The sequence below is a fragment of the Cheilinus undulatus genome, linkage group 22 (genome assembly GCF_018320785.1).
Source record: "Cheilinus undulatus linkage group 22, ASM1832078v1, whole genome shotgun sequence".
NCBI lineage: Eukaryota > Metazoa > Chordata > Actinopteri > Labriformes > Labridae > Cheilinus > Cheilinus undulatus.
The window spans coordinates 18695753-18715966 of record NC_054886.1 but is presented as its reverse complement, the minus strand read 5'-3'; the positions used below and the strand labels follow the sequence as shown (position 1 = coordinate 18715966).

The 20214-nt window shown below is 39.8% G+C and overlaps 1 protein-coding gene across 33 annotated transcripts in view; it reads left to right on the top strand.

The window, feature by feature from the left end:
- The window catches only part of LOC121504518 (receptor-type tyrosine-protein phosphatase delta-like), a 225803-nt gene that overhangs the window by 145397 nt on the left and 60192 nt on the right, over window positions 1-20214 (top strand). For 16 of the 33 annotated variants that reach the window (XM_041779338.1, XM_041779340.1, XM_041779337.1 and 13 more), the window contains exons 5-12: window positions 5022-5210; window positions 6289-6297; window positions 6975-6992; window positions 10280-10390; window positions 11159-11170; window positions 15179-15448; window positions 17312-17893; window positions 18134-18279. In XM_041779338.1, coding sequence (XP_041635272.1) covers window positions 5022-5210; window positions 6289-6297; window positions 6975-6992; window positions 10280-10390; window positions 11159-11170; window positions 15179-15448; window positions 17312-17893; window positions 18134-18279 — 1337 coding nt within the window. The remainder of the gene's footprint in view (window positions 1-5021; window positions 5211-6288; window positions 6298-6974; window positions 6993-10279; window positions 10391-11158; window positions 11171-15178; window positions 15449-17311; window positions 17894-18133; window positions 18280-20214) is intronic. The other 17 variants (XM_041779349.1, XM_041779367.1, XM_041779366.1 and 14 more) reach the window with 5 other exon arrangements.

Here is a 20214-nt window from a genome sequence, read left to right as displayed (position 1 = left end):
GCCGCTGTTGTCATACAAGGCAAATGTGATTTCACTCGCTTGTATTTTGTATGAGTGATCAATAGATATAATCTGCTAATGGCTTGAGTTTATGTCCAGTGGCCTTATGTCTTCAGCAAAAATCTGCACACTGAGGTACTTTTGGAGCCAATGTCCTCTTTATACTCCTCCCATACTTGGCAGCGCACGCTCATATGGCCTGATAGCCTGGCAGTGGCTAATGTGTGCAAATTGTCATTGGGAGTCTTTTTATATCAAGCACCAGTGCTCAGCACTTCTCTAGAAGGTGACTTCAGCATTTCTCTGCCTTCCATCTCATTTAGTGTGTAGATCCATTGTTGAATATACAGTATGGGTCTGTAAAGCAGAAAACGCCCTTGTCTTAGGCTGTCCTTGAGATTGCAGTTCTTGGAGAGGTAGATTAAGGAAGCAGGAAAATCTGCAAAACCTCTTTTTTGCATATAATTTCACCTTTCGGCTTTGACGTTCATTCTTGTGCAGGTTAGCTCGCTGCTGTACATTCAAGTCTTACAGCTGCGAGCCCAAAAATAAATGTTCTAAAAGTGCACAAACTTTTCCAATTTCCACTCCATCAGGATGCAGCTCAGAGTTACTGGAGTGGTAATGAAGCAGCCCCTTGCTAATAACTTATATTGAAAAAGCAACCTCTTGACTGTTAGAGGAACTGCACAAGGGGAAAAAGTCCCTGCTTGTTGATTAATTCTTTCATTCATTACTTTTAACAACTTGTCAGCAGCTCAACTTTTGCACAAAACATACAACAAACTTGTCAAGGTTCAAATTAAACAATGATTAATCACATTTTCTTATGTGTCTTGGCCTTGAAAGGAAAACAGCACAAGCTGTTAATCACAGCACAAAGTGTTCACCTTCTCCTCCTTTATTTGTTAGCACAATAGTAATTCTCCCTGTGAAGCAAATGAGCTGAGAGTTGCAAAGAACATCAAGGTGTTTCTGTGAATAAATCTGGTATTTCAATCTAAAGTTTAGTGGGAGAAACTTTTAAGATACCGTACAGTTGATGTCATGGCTTCGTGGCTATTTTTCTACGAGCACGAGTGCACAAAGCAGCTGTAAAATACATTTCTGGGCTAAGCAAGAATGCATTCAACAGGCCAGAAACCTTTGTAACAGATCATTAATTTTAAATGCACTGCCTGGAGTCATATCAGCTGCCTGCAATAGGGACAGCATCATGTAACACTCGCCTCCTATAGGAGACAGAAGATGGCTTTGAGAAAGTGCCCTTTTGACCCAGTCATCAAGTTGGCACAAAATCAGACATGAATATTTGTTTGGATGCTGACTCTGAAAGCTATCATTTTGACCATTTATCATTTAAAGTAAAAGTTGTTGCCCACCCTATTCTTTTCTCCTTAGAGCAGAGTAACTGGTGACATGCAGACTGCAGCATGAGAACGACTCTGACTCCTCCGACAGCTAAATTATGATCTCCTGAGCACTTTGTTTTAGAATACAATGCAATTTCACAGGAGTTGCTTTTTAGTTCGCATGGATTGTCACATCCAATTACAATATTCAACACGCATGCATGCTCCGAGGCTCGCTTCTGGCTATTGTGTTTGATCAGGTATACTTTTGGCTCACTGTAGAATCGACTAATTGTGTGTTCGACCTTGAAAAGGCTGAAGGGAACTTGGACAGTAGCTACCATGTGCAATTAAATTTTTGTTCCCCTCCTCCCCATCTTTCTCCATTTGAATGGGCACTTTCAGAAGTGTGGTTATTCAAACTAGACTATTTTTTTCTCTTGATTGTAGAACAAAAGATGTTTTATGAGCAAAGACAGTGATTTTACTTTTTGTTCTTGGTCTTCATTCAGATTCTCCCTCTTCAAATTTACTTTCTTTAAAGCTGTGTGGTCTTTAAAGGTACAGTGTGTAATACTTAGCCTCGTAGCATCAGCCGAATAAACTTGGTAGGCCGACCTAAACTTAACCGACATGGCAGATAGACTGTTTCATATCTCCATTGCATGAATATATTTTTCATTTATCTGGGAAAGCTCTCATAGAGAGTGTTTGGGAAAGGCATGACTGTTCAGAGAATTCTTGGAAGGTCATTGGAGGAGCATTCTTTCTGTCACATTCATGACGGGCCCCACTCGTGAAGATCGCAAACCCATGCCAAAGCAGGTCAACAGAGGAGCTGAAACATCTTTTCTATCATGAAAAGTTTTTAATCTTTATTTCATACAGAAACATGGTCCGGTTCTGATAAAACTGCTGCTATACTAGAGTTAATTCAAGAGAGGAAGGGTGTCATTGTTGCTGCATTGAGAGAGACAAAGCCACGGCCTGCTTTGTTTAATCATCCAGGACTAAAAACAATTTAAATAAAACACATCTTCATCAGGTAAAATGTTTGTTCCTGCTGCGCCTGGTTCAAGTGAAAAATGGACAAGCACTCTAGCAATTAGCCTGCCCCCTGACCTTATGGTGGACTATAACCAGTGTGGCTGCAGTGGGACAAAAGTTATATTACTTTTTTCTGGCACAAATATATCTGTTATGATTCTTTTAATGACCCATAGACCACCATTGCTGGTAGATTCTGCAAATTTGCCTCACACTGAACATAAACACAGCATTACAGGCTGTTATTTTTCAATGAAGGCAATGATATCAGCTAACAGTTGACTGTATTCAGATAAACTGCTCAATGATTTTATATTGTTGTAGCATTAGAGAGGCTGGATAATTCAGTCCAGTTTATGCCAGTCTCATTGAAACTGAAACTGGATACACTACACTTCACTCATTCAAAATGTAAAGCAGTGATAAACAGCCACAAAAGTATTTAGTCTACAAGTAATGTAAGTAAAAATCAGGGAATTAAAAACTATTTTACTAAGAAATTTTCAGCCTCACTGTGTCACTATGATGTAAACTACTATTAGGTGGGAAGCCAGTGAGTGCCTGAGGTCAATCAATGAAGTGGTCATTGGTTTAATGAGCACCACAATCTTGTGCAAACAACCAGCAAACACGGTTCCACATAGCCACAAACTTTTAACAAGGGCAAAGCTGGAGCATCTCTCATTACCTTAATGGATACTGAAAGCAGCACAGATAACATACGGTATATGTGGCACCATGTCAAGGACTTCTGTAACCCATATTAGGATGCATGGGCCAAGAGTTCCCGCATAACTGCCAAGAAAATGACCACAGTCCAATGTATGCTTTATATAGGATTGGAATTCATTAAACCCATTTAAGAAGCACTGCAGGGTGCCTGGCTGTTTAGAAGCCTGTACCTTTCCATCACTGTCTAAACACATGTCAGTTCAGGCAGGGACACGGAGTTTCAACGGGAAAGTTTTGCAGTTCAGTCTGAAGTCACTCATTTGTAATACAGCCTCTTTCTGAGAAGATTTATCCATCGAGGTGCTTTCTCATGCCAGATACCCAAAAGCATTGTTGGAAGGCAGCCATGATTGTCGTTTGGCTGGGCGCGGGCTATGGCATCTCAAAGCTGTTTCCAGACTGATGTCTCCTCATGAAAATTTAATGAAGAAAGTGTTTCCAAAAAGGTGCCGTTTACGAGAGCAACGCAAGACACTAATTAGCCATATCACAGCGGGGAAAGGAAAAACTTGAGGTGCACATAAACCTCATTGGCATTCAGAGAAAGCAGGTCTTGTTTTGCAGATTAACACTTAGCTAACATTGCGGAGAGGCAGACGTTTTTGCATGTGTGCTTGGAATATTCCACTCTGTACTCTCTTCAAGATCATCTTTAGCTGTGAGCCAAAAATACTTCCTGTTCAGAGCGGTGAGCTTCAGACAAAGCTGCTCAAGGCTTTGAGTTTCTTTGTTTTGCTAAAAAGATCGTGTTTGGAGTATGGAGCAAAGTGAGTTATCGTCTCCAACATCTCAGCATGATGTAGCCCGCCCTTGTTCTGTCGGTAAGTTGAGACAAGGCAGGGAAAAAGAAAGCTCATCTAATACAGCAAAGGCTCCTGCCATCATCAAAGAACTTCAAAGCTTCACCTCACCTGAATACAAGTGTAGCCAGTGGAGCTGTTGTTTCTTCTATCCTTTATTAGAGTTTAAATACAGGTACATCTCAAATATTTGACTATAGTGGAACAATTCTTCATTCCATGATTCAAGTGGAATGGGTAGAAAAAAAGGTGTATTAGTCGATAAAAGTGACACAAATGACCGTTGAGCAGTCGTCAGAGTAACTCTAAATCTAAAACCAGTATCTCACATAGTTAAAATTAAACGTTTTACTGATTAAAACGTTCTTTTTTATATACAGAAATGTCAAATTTCTTAAAAGTTTTTTTCTTTTATGCATGAAATACTTGGTTCAGGCTCTTTTTGCACAAATTTTTACATCAATGAGGAAGCTGTGAAGCAGGCAATCAGCCTATGGCACTGCTGAGGTAGTATTAATCTGCAAAGAGGAACTATGGCTGTGGAGATAGCTGCTAATTTTAGCCATGCGCTACGCAGCATATCGAGCTCACATCATACTTGCTGACACAATGACCCTGTGATGAATTTGACTGTTTTCTAAGCACTCTATCCCCTTTAAACAAGTCAGTTAAACACAGTTTAAATAGGCATTTAGCCTAGTAGGGAAGTAAACGCATGGGAACGTCCTCAGCAATGATGTTTATTTCTTAACTGCCCTTTTATTTACCTAGCAAAAATTAAAAGTGAAAAATTAGTGTCATCCCCATGTCCGTTCGTGTTCATATTTTGTCCTTGTCAACTCCAAATGTGTGTTGTGGGCTACTGAGAATAAATACAGCAGCAGAATACAACTACTTTGTTACTTTGTGCTCTTCTTGCTACACTACATTCATGACTCAGATCTCTCTAGCGTTAGCTTTGTCCTTCACCTCTTCCCTTGCTCTCTAGTCTTATGGCTTTAATTTCCACTGGCTCTACCTCTTCATTTGGAGGAGGATCAGTGACTTCCCGACTCTGACCTCTGCTACGATGTCTCTCATCTTCTTCCAGAGGACCAGCTGCCCCCTGGTTTCCCCACCATAGACATGGGCCCACAGTTAAAAGTGGTGGAGCGAACTCGCACCGCCACCATGCTCTGTGCCGCCAGTGGCAACCCCGACCCCGACATCTCGTGGTTCAAAGACTTCCTCCCCGTCAACACCACCAACAACAATGGGCGCATTAAACAGCTCAGATCAGGTAGGTTTCCTGTGCTGAAAACTTAATTACCAAACAGGGAGGCTTCTTTCTTGTTACCCTCTATCTGATCTGCTCCCCCCTGTTCTGTTCTTTCATCCTCTTCTTCCTCCCATAATTTAACTTCTCATTTGGCTTTTCATTTTGTAGGTAATGGCATTGTTTCTACTATTTCCTGTCCTCTACTCTCTGTACGCCCCAGTGTGTGCTGTCTGTATATGTGCCCCCCCCTCCTTTTTGTCTTCCAGTGTTGTCTTGGGCTGTTGGGATTGTTTCCCCTTCTGTTTGCTGGCTTCTGCCCTAACTTCTGCCTTCATTGCTCACTGCTGTGACTATTAACAACGGATTATTTTGCTGTTTTGAGTTGATTTCCTTTCCACTGCATTGGTGCAGTATTTTTTTATCCATTCTCCTCATTTCTTATGTATTTTTTTTAATTTAACAATTAATATTCAACATTTGGCTTCATTCAGAATCTGCTAAGTGCACATGATTTTAAACCAAGAAAACAAGAAGATAAATTAAACACCGCCCTTGTGCATTTATTGAAATTTCAAACTTCCTCTGACTAAAAATGTTGCTTTCATATGTGTGCAACAAGTCAATGATAAACTGTGTATAATGAGCCACAGTAGTGCGTAAATCTCCATAAGGCTTCTCCTTACCCTTAATTCTTTGAATTTACAGCCCCTGCTTTAATGTGTAAATGCCAGCTTTGTTTTGATTTGCACCCTAATATACCATTCACCTAGCTTTGATTTCAATAGAGATTATCCTGTAACTTAAAACAAAGGCTTGCCGCTTCTTTTGGGCTAACGGCAACACATTAGCATAACTTGTAAATTTTAAGTCTTCTATGTTTGACCATCTGTCTTCACAGATTTCACAGCTGTCCTTTCGTCTTGTTAACTGACATGTTTTCAACACAACTGTGTAGAACTAACCCTTATTTCTTAATGTGCGACTTTGATTCACGTAGAGTTATTAAAGCTTTAACGAAACCTTGTCAACTAAACTTCCATAAAGAATATAATCGTATTCTTATGCTGTCTTTCTTCTCTCTATATTTTTAAATCTACAGAATCCTTTGGTAAGTGCTTAGCTCTAAAGCACACATCACCCCCCACTAATTTTCCATGTTTCCAACAACTATTAAAATGCATGGCATGCATTTTACTAACAGATAGTCTAGTTTCAGGGCTACACACCTCAAGGCGTACAAGATTCAGTATCTTTAGATTATAATCACCAAACTTTAGCTTATTTTGTCATTTACTGACCTTAGCAATGACCTGTCCTCACATGCTACTCACTCACTGACCTGCCACTTACTCACTTATTTAATCTTTTAACACCAGCACATTAGGTATGGGACATTTCAAGGAATTCTAGGCTCAGATGAAGCAAAGGGATCTCAGATTTTTTTTTAAATATGTCTGCTCTTAATCTCACACACAAAGTCCTCCAAGTCTTACCACTCTCTTCAGAAGCCATTGCCACTTCAAAAAAATGGCACCTCCCCCTGTGGTACAAGTTCTTCTCTCTGACCTATGATTTTTCTATGATGAATCCTGTCTTTCTCTGCCACTAGACTACAGAAAAGTTCTTATTCTCTTTCTCTATATCTCCTTTCTCTTTCCTCTAGTACCTTTATTTACCTACCCTGTTAAATCTAATTTGATTCTTCTTCCAAAGCCCCCAGCCTCTATCTACTCGTACTAATGCTTCTTCTTTCTAATCTTATTTGCATTCATATTATCCACCCAGGTGGTACACCAATAAGAGGTAAGAGTGCTGAACTGACGTTCACAGAATGAAAATAATACAAATTCATTCTTGCTGTCAACCCATCCATTCAGTCGAATCACCCCCATCTTTGTCCTGTTTACCAAGACCAAATCCCATTTCGTTCATATGGACTTTCCTTCTTATTTGTCCTGTTTTGTTGACTAAATTTGTATTCCATCTTTTTTGTCTATGCTTTATTTACTCCTTTGTATTCTGGTTTCAAGAGCCTGTTTAGCTCAGTTGTGATATGCTTGCCCTGGCTCAAATAAGCATATCCAATGACAATTATTTTTTCAAACTCTATTTTTTCCGTTCATTTTTGTTTTCTTTTTTGACCATAGCGAATCATGTGTCCCTCTTTTTGTCCAACTAAAACAACCAAGCATTTTTTTCCCCTTAGCTGTTCTTGTTCAGCACTAAAAATACGCACAGATGCTCTGGAATCACGCAGGCATGCTGAAGACAACATTGCCTCTCCTCTGCTTTTTTCTCCCAAAGAATTCTTTCTATCTTTGCAAACTATTTTTTTTTCCATTTCCTCTATTTGCTTTCCTCTCCTGTACCTCTACAAAAAAGCCCAAACAACCACTTTTTTGATAAAGTTTCTACGGTGCTTTTTTTTCTCTTTCACCTATTTTTCTTACTTTTCTTGGGTTTGGAGACTATTTTACTTTTTGACTTTTTTTCTTCAGGGTTTGGGGAAGGCAAACTGTAGAGTCTGGCGAGGACCTGATTGGCTCATTTTTGCCGTGTGACGGGGAGCTGGAGAGTTGTTGATGCATAAAAGCCATTTTTCCCTTGGTCATGTGACACCACACTGCTGATCCCATTGGTGGATTTTTATGGGTGTCTTTTGTAGCTTTCACAAGCTAAAGCAGTGGTTGGTTACTTTCTTGTCGGCTTGAGCCGATATTTTGAATTTTGTCTTCTAATACAAATGCATTTTATTTTTCAGCTAAGGGTTGTCAGAAGGTTGTAAGTTGTGCCGACATACATTTCTTGCCAAGATTTGCATGTCAACATTTTGTTACAGAGGGTTATATGTTGCTTTTGCCTTACATAGGACTCTAATTAACATTTTTTCCGCATATACGAGCAGCATTTTTCAATTTTTTTGTACCAGCTGCATTTTTTGAAAGCGACTTCACCCAAAAGAAGTCCCAAATTATTCTATTAGATGAATGTTACACTTGATCTGTGATTGAATATGCTAAAATTCATACCTAAATTTCTTTCTTTCAATTGTCCTCCCTTGTTATGCTGCTTTCTTATACTGTAAACCTCTTTTGTTTGATCCATGTTTCCCTGAAGCAGTATCACTCATCCCCATATTGACCAGTCCAGTGACATGTTGTATATTGAAGGGCTTGCCCCGTTCTCTAAAGTGAAATATGACATTTTTACATTGGCACTAGGATGAGTGTCTTTTAGAGTCTATACATTTTAAAGTTATCAGCATTTTTCTCTAACAAATCCACCAACAAGGTAAATGTATAATAGACTGAAGATAACCTAGGGTTTTTTCTTTTCTTTTCTTTGGATTTAGTTGACAAATTGCCATTTTATTTTGCTTTGTGTTACTTAAGATCTGGTAAATGTGTTTTACATGAATACCATTTGCAGCTACCCCTCACCTTTACTAACAACAGTCTCAAATTAAAAACAGAGAGTGGATCAGACTGTGGTAAAAAAGGGGGGAATAACATTTAAAGATAATTTATCATTATGGATACAGTAATGTAGTGTCTGATTAATGCAGTTTGGAGAATATTGTCAAACTGTCCAACTGCTAAAACCTACACTGCCTATGAAATGTATCCACCCCCTTGGATGTTTACCCTTTTATTGATTTTATAAATCAGTCATGGTCAATATAATTTGGCCTTGTTGACAGAAAAAATTCGCCCCAAAAAACTATTCAATGCAGTGTTAATTTTGGCAGACATTTTTAATTTTAGTCTTAGTCTTTAGATGAAATGTCTTTCAGTTTTAATCCCATCTTATTCATTTCTACCCTTTTTAGTTATAGTCTAGTTTCAGTAGATGAAAACTCAAGACATTTTAGTCTAGTTTTAGTCCATAAAAAGTCCTCACATTTTAGTCTTTACTTTATGTCCAGGCATTTATTCTCTTGTCTAAATCTGGTACAAAGTCTGGTAGTGTGTTCTCTGCACTCTGTCAAACCTAGGGTCCCTGCTTTCTACTCCTGAGAGGCAGAATAGCTATAGATGCATTGTTTTTTTGACAGATTTACCACTAGTAGAGAAATATCATGGATCTAGAATGTTCGACGAAAACTACATCACATTTTAGTCTAGTTTTAGTCATTTTGACAAAGACTAAACTTACTTTTTGTCAGTTTTAGTCATCACAGATCCTTTTTTGTTAGTCTTAGTCTAGTTTTTGTCATGGAAAAAAGGCCGTTGACGAATAGTTTCAGTCATAGTTTTAGCTGACATTATTAACACTGCTTTAATGCCAAAGTGAAAATAGATTTCTACAAAGTAGCTTGGCATTTGTTTTACTCTGTGCCTTTATGAGCCTCCAGAGCCGGCTGCCAAGAAGCATCCCCACAACATGGTGCTGCCATCACCGTGCTTCACAGAGGGATGGTGTGTTTATGGTGGTGGCTGCCAAGCAAAGCATCTTGTCTCATGGCCAAAAAGCACAGTGCCTTTAAAATTTTTTATATCCATCCCCTGATATATAATTTCAATAACCTTTTCTCTGAGTAGCTTGGGGTGTTCTTTTACCTTCATGGTGTAATGGTAGCCATGAATACAGATTAACCAGTGACTGGACCTTCCAGACACAGGAGTCTTTTTTCATAACTTGAGACACATTCACTGCACTCAGGTGATCCCCATTTCACTAATTGTGAAACTATTAGCACCAGATAGCTGGACCTCTGTTGAATAAGGTCAATCACTTTAAAGAGGCTGAATATTTATGCAATCACTTAATTCACCTGAAATATTTTTATTTAATTGACATTACTTTGTGGAAATTTGTTTTCTGTTTAACATTAAAGAGGTTTGATGCTAAGAAAACAGATTGATTCTGATTGATTTATAACATCAGTAAAAGGGGTCAAACATCCAAGAGAGTGAATACTTTTTAAAGGCATTGTAAAGGAGAAAGGCAAACTAGAAGTAAAGGCTGTTCATTGACCCGCATTGAGGATGAAAAAGTTCTTTTGCTCATTTTTTTATGGCTTGTTAGCGCAGAAACAACCTCTTTTTAACCAAGCACATTCCACTGCCCCGTTTGCTATTCCCCACCAGGAGCCCTCCAGATAGAGCAGAGCGAAGAGTCCGACCAGGGGAAGTATGAGTGCGTGGCGACCAACAACGATGGAACCCGCTACTCTGCTCCAGCAAATCTTTATGTCAGAGGTAGGAAATGCATGTCTCTTACACCTGCTTGCTACAGCCAAACATAATATTAACTTTAATACTTAAAATTCATGAGAAATCTTTAAATCAGCCAGTACAGTCTGGGGCCAACAGCTGTTAGGCCATTGTAAGTATGGTTTGTTTTTGATTTGTTTTTGCACTTGACTTACCTGCACTGATTTGAACCTACAGTAGCTGCTCTTTTATGTGTCCTTCCTGATGATGATCCTAAGCCTAACACCTATGACTAGACTGCCTGCTGTTTTTAGTTACTAAGTGTCTTTGAAACCAGAGGGTGGACAAACCTTGCATAACAGTCCCAATTCTTTCCCCAGCACAGAACGGCACCTTTCTGACCTCCACAATAGTCAACACTGGAAGGACAACTTTGATCTCAACATATTTTTTAGAGCCAGATAAGACATGCCAAAGTAGTATAAAATGCATTGCAGACACATTCTATTACCATATGATTACCTTTATTTTCAAGCATTACATTGAAAAAAATAGATTTTTAAAAATATGGTAATAAGAGATTACAAGCTTACGTGGCAGAATTTAAGTTGAAAGTTCTTTCTTATTCACCATCTTTGAGATCAGACCGGGTATAATTTGGGTGTTGGGCAGGGCTTCCTGCATCTTTGAGACCGAAGGTCCTTCGACTGTTTAAACAGACCTAAAACATGGCTCTTTTACTCTCTGTGTTTTCCTTGTTTTTCTCCTTTCCTAATTTATTTTGTTCTGCACCAATTTCCCCACATCCCTCAGAGCTGCGAGAAGGTTGGTGGGATTTTTACTTTTTGAACACAACACAAAACAGAAGTTCATTCATATTCAAACCTTTTTTTTTCTCGCTTCTTTGAACGACTGATTTCATTTTGATATTTGTGGCGCATTAAATGTTCACGTTAAGAATGGCTGTGGTCCTTATCAGAGTGCTTGACTGTCCAACAGGTGGTGCATGTTTGCATCTTTGAGGTGGGGCGGTGGGAGGGAATATTTGCATTTGACTGGGGCTTTATTTGCATGGTGCTTGTCATTGCTTTCCACATGCTAATCTTGTCAGTGCTTGTTTGCTTGTTTCTCTGCATCGATATGATCAGAAACTTCATGATTCAGAATTTACATTAAAGCAGTGTGACGAACACCAGAAGAAAAAACTGCCCTTGCTTTCTATGGTCCCCAGACTAATTTGCTAAAGAAGCCGTTCTCTATGGACTCTATGCTTCTCCCTCTCTCCACACAGCCATTTAAGCATCACTTCACTCAAATTTTCCCAGTGGTCCTCCCTCCAATTGAAGTTTTTCAGAGATAGAAAATAAATGTTGAAGCAAAATCCATCCTTTGTTGTAATTGGCACTAAAGTCAAAGCACAAAGCTGTAAAAACAACCTCGCCCTCAGAGATTCTACACTTCCTCTGATGCGGATGTTTCAGCGCAGGAAGTTATAAAAGAATGATGCATTTAGAGCGTTATCCACGAGACTTGACAAATGTAATGATATTCAAATGAGCAGGATAATATTATTTCTTTGGGGAGCATGATCCAATTGGATATTAATTAAATATTGAGCGAGAGAAACGCTGTATTTAATAATGCAAGCAGTTCCCCTCATTTGGCTCTCTGGAGAGCTGCAGTCTGCCCGACTGAGCCAACGTTGTGAATTAGGAGCAGGAAGCACGTGCGTATGTTGCACACAAATGCAGCAAAAACCTGCACAAAGCTTAGAGTCACAGGAACACTGAAGTGGCAGATTAGCATGAAATAAAGTGACATAGTCCTGCATAGTCTTTAAGGTAACCAGAGGATAATACTGAGTCAATTTTTGATTTTCATGAGCAGCAACATTGACTAAACTTTACCCTTGGATGCCTGCTGCACTAAGTTATCCACCCTGAGTTAAACTTATATCTTATTGCACACAAATCTTCATCAATAACACCTAAAGTATATTGGCTGATCATATATTCTTTATGTTGCTTCCCCCTTATTTTTCCCAGAACCTGTACCTTATGCCAGCCCTTCCATTAACACTTCGTGATACCACAGCTTCTTTCCCAACTCTCTTGCTACTTATTTTTTTCATGCAGCTTCCTCCCACACACATGGTTGTCTCACAAAGCTATGTCTCTTTTTACATGCATGGTGGATTCCTGCAAAGCATTTAATGTTATAGACTGAAGGTCACTTGAAAGTGTAACTTTTTTTAGAAAACGTAACAGATATCGTTTGTTTTGTGAGGTTTTTAAGGGTATCTATGTACAGGGGTTGTCAAATGATATGAACTTTTTCACACAGATTCATTCCTATAATTGATCCCACCTGGCAGTTAAACTCCCCTGTGAAGTATATCAAAAGTACTGTGGTGTGTCTAAAAGAAGCGTGATTGGTAGAAATCTTATTTCTTTACTGGTGTAGGTGAGTGTTCTTTAAAAAACTTTGAATTTCACAGCTCTTTAAGTGTATGGGGGTCGAATTGACGCACAAAGCAACGTTTTTTTGACCCCTACATTTATATAGTTCACCCTTGAGTCCAATTGTAGTTTTGAGCCAAATTTGGCCAAAATCCCTCAATGCAGTTTTACAATCTCGTACTGAAAAGAGAGGTCACATTGCCCTTGTACCTGAAAATCAATTCCATTCATGCTAGTGTCAAAGTGGATTTTTGTTCCAATTTTAAAAGAAATTCCTTAAAAGCTTTCTTGCGATATTGCATTCACAAGCAAGAGATAAACATGAGGCCAAATCACCTTGACCCTACAATCAAAAATCTAATCAGTTTACCCTTGACTCAAAGTTGAAATTTTTGCTAAGTTTGAAGAAACTCCCTTACATGTAATTCCCACTTCTCACACACTGGAGGCACGTCTATAGCGCTGTGCAATCCAACCCAGTCCTGATCTGTTTGAGACGAGAGGGCAGAGTTCACTGGGTAACAGCAAGCTCACGCAGGAATTGTATTTCAGCTAGAAATGGGCAGGATTGGGTAATACCATATCATAGGGTATTCAGAATAGCCACATTATTGCTTTAATTACCATCATGATGACTGTGCTGAATAATGAGCGCACTTTTAGAATAAATGCCTTAAGAGTATGTGTCCATTTCCACCAGCAGCACCAGCGCCTTTGTGTTAAGATGTTATAAAAGCGATCACAGAACTCTGCTGATGATGTCAGGCTAATGTGGCAAACGACCGTGGCACAGCTGGCACAGGGCTGGCACCATGGTACAGTCTTCTCTAGTCTAACTGTTAAAGCCAAACTGTTAAAGGTGCACCAGTGGCTATAATGTAATCCAAGACAACATGAGTTTGAAACACTTAAATTCTTCTTTTTGGGTGTAGATCAGTGATAAGAAATCATTAAGAAAGATGAAAGTTGAAGAAAAGATGATGAAAGTTTATTAATAATCCAATGCGCTGCAGCAGCAACGCTTGACACAACTAAAACTAACAAAGTTTTTTTTTAATATGTTTTAACTTTTGTTTACCCCTCTTTAAGTGGAATGTTGATGAAGGTTATCGGTACTTAGTGTTTATTTTAGGAGCTGAAGTAGTCTGTCAGATTTTTAGAAGCTTCATGTGAAGTGAATGGCTGGATTGAGCTCCCCATTGAAGCACAACATGGAAATGAACAACAGTAAAGGCCTATCTTCACCTGCTTTAAAGCACATGGAACATTACTTAACATTCCCAGATCCTACATGATAATGGTTGATTATAATTTCTCAGATCAAATCAGAGAGGAGGAGAGGGAGGGGAGAGGACAGAGCACAAATATTTGCCATAGATGGAGAGGAAAAAGAGGGAAATGTTGTTTCTCTGTCTTGATGTAGCACACTTTACATATTAATCCTAAGAACATTAACTATAAATTACTTCCAACGCTACTGGAAACCTTGTCTTAAAAACATCATCTTTTTTAGACTCAAAGCATTTTAATAAAGGATTCAATGAAATGCCACAATCTGCTCACGGTGCTTGCATGTGCATGCCAGAAAGTGCCTGTAAAGTGAATTTTGAACACCTGGCGGTAATACAGTTTACCCCGGCAAAATTCAGGAAGGGTGTGATGATATTAAAAAATGAATAATGCCCGATCTGAATGTCAACTGCTTTCAGCTTTGAGTAATAAGTGATTATTATCGGTAAATGAACTGTAAAAGTATGTTTGACTTTACTTTTAGAGTAAAATTTGGCTTGCAAAGTTGAATTTTAAGACAAAAAGCAAACACAGCAGACCTTGAACTTCCATGACTTCACATCACAGAGTTAGCTTAGTGTTGCGGGAGCAGCTCTGTATCTGCCAGCAGGGTCAAGAAATGGGACAAGTAAATGTGTTTTATTGAGTGTGTGAACTCATGACATTTGACAGCCTCACTTTGACTTGGCCTTTAAAGCACAGAAAAACACAGTTGGCTTTAGTTGTGACTTCCCAGGGGAATCGTAGTTTCATTGTCTGTGTGATGTGAGAATGTGAAGCAGGACATGAGCTCACATCAGCTGGAAGTACGCAGCCTAAAGTTGTGTCTCTGAACACAACTGAGGAGGGCTGTCAGCTGTCCAGATGTGTAAACTGTATGTACCAAAGTATTTTGTGCATGTTCTCATGTTAATGTCAACCCATCCACCATTGAAATCACCATTTGATGGAAAAATGTTATCTTTCAGATTCCACTGCTTTCTTATTTAATGTTGAAAAATTAGTCAGCAGAATACTAGGACTTTTTTCCTTACATTGTTCCACTTCCTGCATGTTTTTCACTCCGTGTTTTGTGTCTTTTCAGTACGCCGGGTGCCACCGCGGTTCTCCATTCCACCTACAGACAATGAGATCATGCCAGGCGGCAGTGTCAATATCACATGCGTGGCAGTGGGCTCGCCCATGCCATATGTCAAGTGGATGCTGGGCGCTGAGGACCTCACGCCAGAGGACGACATGCCCATTGGACGGAACGTCTTGGAGCTCACAGACGTCCGGCAGTCAGCCAATTACACCTGTGTGGCCATGTCGACCCTGGGGGTGATTGAAGCTGTGGCGCAGATCACAGTGAAAGGTAAAGCAGATTTTTATTTTTGTTTAAAGTCCCTGTAAAGGGATTTTACAAAGCTGCATTTAGGTTTGTTGTATGACAGGCCACTGTGTTACGAACCACCAGGTCAAATTTCGGTCATGAAAATATTTGTTCATAAAATTAGCTTCAAAATCATAATTATGAATGAATTAAATCTAATTTTCTGAGTTATGTGAAGTAATATCGCTCTCCTGTTTACAAGATGTCTTTGTTGTTAAGTTGCTGCTGAAAACACTTAATTTCCTGATGTTGCTCTTAAGAATAAAAGTCTTCAATGATGATTGGCACAGGAGGTTTTTTATTGTGACAGACTTGGCAGGAATAAAACGTGTCAATCAGTGGATTCTTTACTAAACTTTGGCATCACAACACTAACAGACATAAAGGATTAAACTGTTACTGCTTTGAGAGAGACACAGCCACAGTCAGCTTCTTTTAATCATCCAGGACTGTTTGTTCCTGCTGCATCTGGTTCAAGTGACAAATAGACAAGCAGTCCAACAATTAGCCTGCCCCCTGACCTTGCCGGGAACTCTGGCTAGAGCACAGTTGGAGATTAAATTTGTTTTTCTGGCACAATTTTCTCTGTTATGGTACTTTTAATGACCTGTAGGCCACTGTGGCTGATAGATGTGAGAAATTTACCTCACAATGAACAAAAACACGGCATATAGCTCACTGTTAACTTTCAATGAAGGCAGTGACATCAGCTAACAACAGACTGTACAGAGATTCACTGTGATTTTATATTGTTGTAGCATGGGGTAACTCCTCATAGGGACCCTATATTTGCCCTGCCCAAATTAAACCAAGCCAGGAAGAAGGTGAGAATCATGCTGGTAGTAACTCATTTATGTCAAGTTCCCTCAAACATGCCCTGCATGTCGTCTATTTTAATGTATAATTTTGCTTCCAGATAACGGTAGTATGACTGCAGAGACAACTGGTAGAGTCTTAAAGAAAGTTATTTACTTAGATAAGTTATCTGTGGAGGATTCCTTAGTTCCAGCCGCTGTGCTTTAGATGCCAGATTGAGAATATAGTGAAGCGCTTATCTCTCAGCTGGAGAGCTACAAAGCCAGAAGCTCACCATTTCTGTTAGCACAAGGTAGAGAGCAGGAGGGGGTGTGAAACGTTGTGAGTATTGTTTGGTGTCCTCTGTAGGCATGGTACTTATCTGAGTGTAATCATATCTACGCTGCAGCGTACCAAAGAGATATCCCAGATTGGTGTCGCCGTGTTCACGTGCTCACAGGGGACGGGCTCACGTACACACTCACTCTGCTTTGTTTTTCCTAGACATAACAGAGATATTAGTCACAATATAGCAGTCTGGCAGCCAGCTCCCCCAGAAGCACACTTCAGATGGCATATAAAGACAATATATTGCCCTGAAATCTTTTGCCATGTGCCATGGTGCGGGGAATTAAAGCAATAAATTTACCTGTTAAATTATTAAAGTGATAAACACTGGGAGATCGGAGATTAACGACAACAGGGCGCTCAGCTGCTGAACAGGGGGTGTGTAAGCCTTTAATCTCACACATTAATTCATACAAAACTTTCTTGTTTTTATGATTGTAAACTGGAAAAGTGGATCATTAAGACGATCCACCCACCTCACAGAAAGCTCCCCTGCGACTTGCGATTTACTGTATATCATGAGTATCAAGCACAGTGAGCTGGTAAATTAATGTGATCAATATAATTCAACTATTTGCAAATTAAAATAAAATCCCTAAGGCTTGTAATATTAAATAAATGACTCTGCAGAGGTTAAACTTGTAGTGTTTGCTGTATTTTGCATTTCTGTTTAATATATTAATGTAATTTTTTTTATTACAGCATTGCCTAAAGCTCCTGGCATTCCTGTAGTGACAGAGCGAACAGCCACCAGCATAACACTCACTTGGGACTCGGGCAATCCTGAACCAGTGTCATACTACATCATCCAACACAAATCCAAGTACTCAGAGGACTTGTACAAGGAAATAGATGGCGTAGCCACCACTCGGTACAGCGTAGGAGGCCTCAGCCCATATTCGGACTACGAGTTTCGCGTAGTGGCGGTAAACAACATCGGCCGAGGGCCACCAAGTGAGAGCATTGAAGCTAAAACAGCTGAGCAGGCCCCCAGCACGGCACCAAGGCAGGTCAGAGGCCACATGATGAGCGCCACCACAGCGGTCATCCACTGGGACGAACCGGAGGAGGCTAATGGACAGATCATGGGCTACAGAGTCTACTACACCATGGACTCCACCCAGCACGTCAACCTGTGGGAGAAGCAGATTGTCCGGGGGTCCAACTTTGTCACCATCCAAGGACTGATCCCCAATAAGACCTACTACATCAAGGTCCTAGCCTACACCTCTGTAGGTGATGGACCGCTTTCTCCAGATCTCCAAATCATAGCAAAGACAGGAGGTAAGTCTGGTTTATTTTCACTTTCAGAGAACCATACATTTATTTGTGCTTCCCAATTCCATTTAAAATGTTACAAAGATTTTTGAAACCACGTTTGTCTTTCCAATCCTCATTAGTTGATTACCCTCTGAAGAACAATCATTTCTATCCTAATGTGGCATCTGTGCAAGTATGGCTGCTATAACTTTGAACAGTGCAAGATTTAAAAAGTAATACAATAACATTTTCTTCTAATTACAGTTCCCTCCCAACCAACTGACTTCAAAGGAGAAGCCAAATCAGAAACAAGTATTTTGCTCTCATGGATCGCCCCAGCACAGACCGGACAAGAAAATCAAATCACAGGATATGAACTTATGTACAGGAAGAGGGACGAAAAAGAGGAGGTATTTAGTTCATGACCTGAGTCATTCCTGCAACCTGTTATGTAGGATATATATACAGCTAAAAATAACAGTACAAGTTTTTTCATGATATAGCCTAGTATATTAGTGTTGTTTTTTGTTCACCACAAGCAACAAAGATTTGTAAAATTAAGTAGGTCTACTTGACTTTGTCACATATATCTCATATGGACAAAAGTTTTTCTCTACCTGACCGTTACACCAGCATGGACTGTAATGGCATTGTGTTCAAATGCAAGTACTTCAATATAGTGTTGCCCTCCATTCTGAACATATAAGAGCATCCATTCTTCTTGGAATGATTTCCACAAGATTTTTGAGTGTTTTTGTGAGAATTTGTGCCCATTCATTCTCTATAGAATTTATGAGGACAGGTGCTGATGTTGGATGAGAAGGCCTGGCTCACAATCTCCACTCCAGTTCATCCTAAATGTGCTCAATGGAGTTGAGGTCAGGGCTCTATGCGGCCCATTCGAGTTCTTCCACTCAGAACTCATCAAACCATGTCTTTATAGTCCTTGCTTTGTGTACTGGGGCACAGCCATGTTGGAATAGAAAAGGGCCCTCCCAAAACTGTTGCCCAGAATATGGAAGCATAGCATTGTGCAAAACGTCTTGCTATACTGAAGCATAAAGACTGCTGTTTATTGGAGATAAGGGGCCTAGTCCAAACACTGAAAACCAGCCCCCAGTCATTGTCCCTCCTCCACCAAACTTGCACAGTGCTACTCCACAGACTAGTGTCGGTGTGCTTCTCCCAGTACCATCCAGCGCTTGCGTGCATCTGCTCATCCATGGAAATCCATTCCATGAAGCTCCTGCCACACAGTTTTTGTGCTTACATTAATGCCAGAGGAAATTCAGAATACTATGGTATCAGCAGAGAGTTGGCGACTTCCACGCCATGTGCTTTAGCAGTTATTGACCCCGCTCTGCGAATTTACGTGGTCTTCCACTTCATGGCTGAGTTGCTGTTGTTCCTAAACGCTTCCACTTTCTAATAATAGCACAGGTTTGTGGTCTCCAGTTGTCTGACAGTCTGGCTCAGCCATTGCTCTATGAAAACGCAAAAAATGCATGCCGTGCTGCACCGAACTGAACCGGACCGCTCGTAGGAAGTAACCTATCAATGTTGAATAACTTCGATTTTTTTCATAACCAAAATTGCAAACAAACTTCTGCACACCGTCTTGATTGTGTAAAATCATTGGCTGCCAATGTATTTATGTGACATGGACCAGTTGTTCTCAGCTGATTGAGCCTCAGGACCACCCCTTTGAATTATGACAGTTCATGACCCAAATATATTAGCAGTTCCACCACTCAAATACATATAATGAAGATGATGTCATGTGGACCTGAGGTATTATTAAACATCACTTAATTTATTTTCGGTGGCTTCACAACTCTCTTTAGTCACATTGTCCCAAAAGAGAACCCATATTTTGTGTCATATTTATGTCACACTTTGCTAATCTGTCAGCATAAAATCACATTTTGCACATCTGCTTCTTTTATCTGTAATGGCAAATGGCAAATGGCAACAGGCATTTGTGATCCTACCTACACCATATTAATCCCAAAAATAACATCAGACAGTGACTTTTGGCCCCAGCTTTTCCTTTTCCCACACACATCCACAACCTGCTGAAGAAAGCTCTGCAACAACTTTAAGGTCCTGACCCACCAGTTGATAATTCAGGATGTGTTTCTGTCAAGAGCCAAGAGTGTCCTTCTCTTGGCTCTCTATTTTTGAGGGATGTAAAATTAACTTTTGTGTCTTTATGAGACGCCAGTGATCAGTACAGGTATGAAGACTGTATCGATACAACACAAGTGGTATTGAAATTTTTGAAGTATAAATTTGTGAAATTTTAATTTTAAAAAAGAAACTGAAATAATGATGATTGATAATGA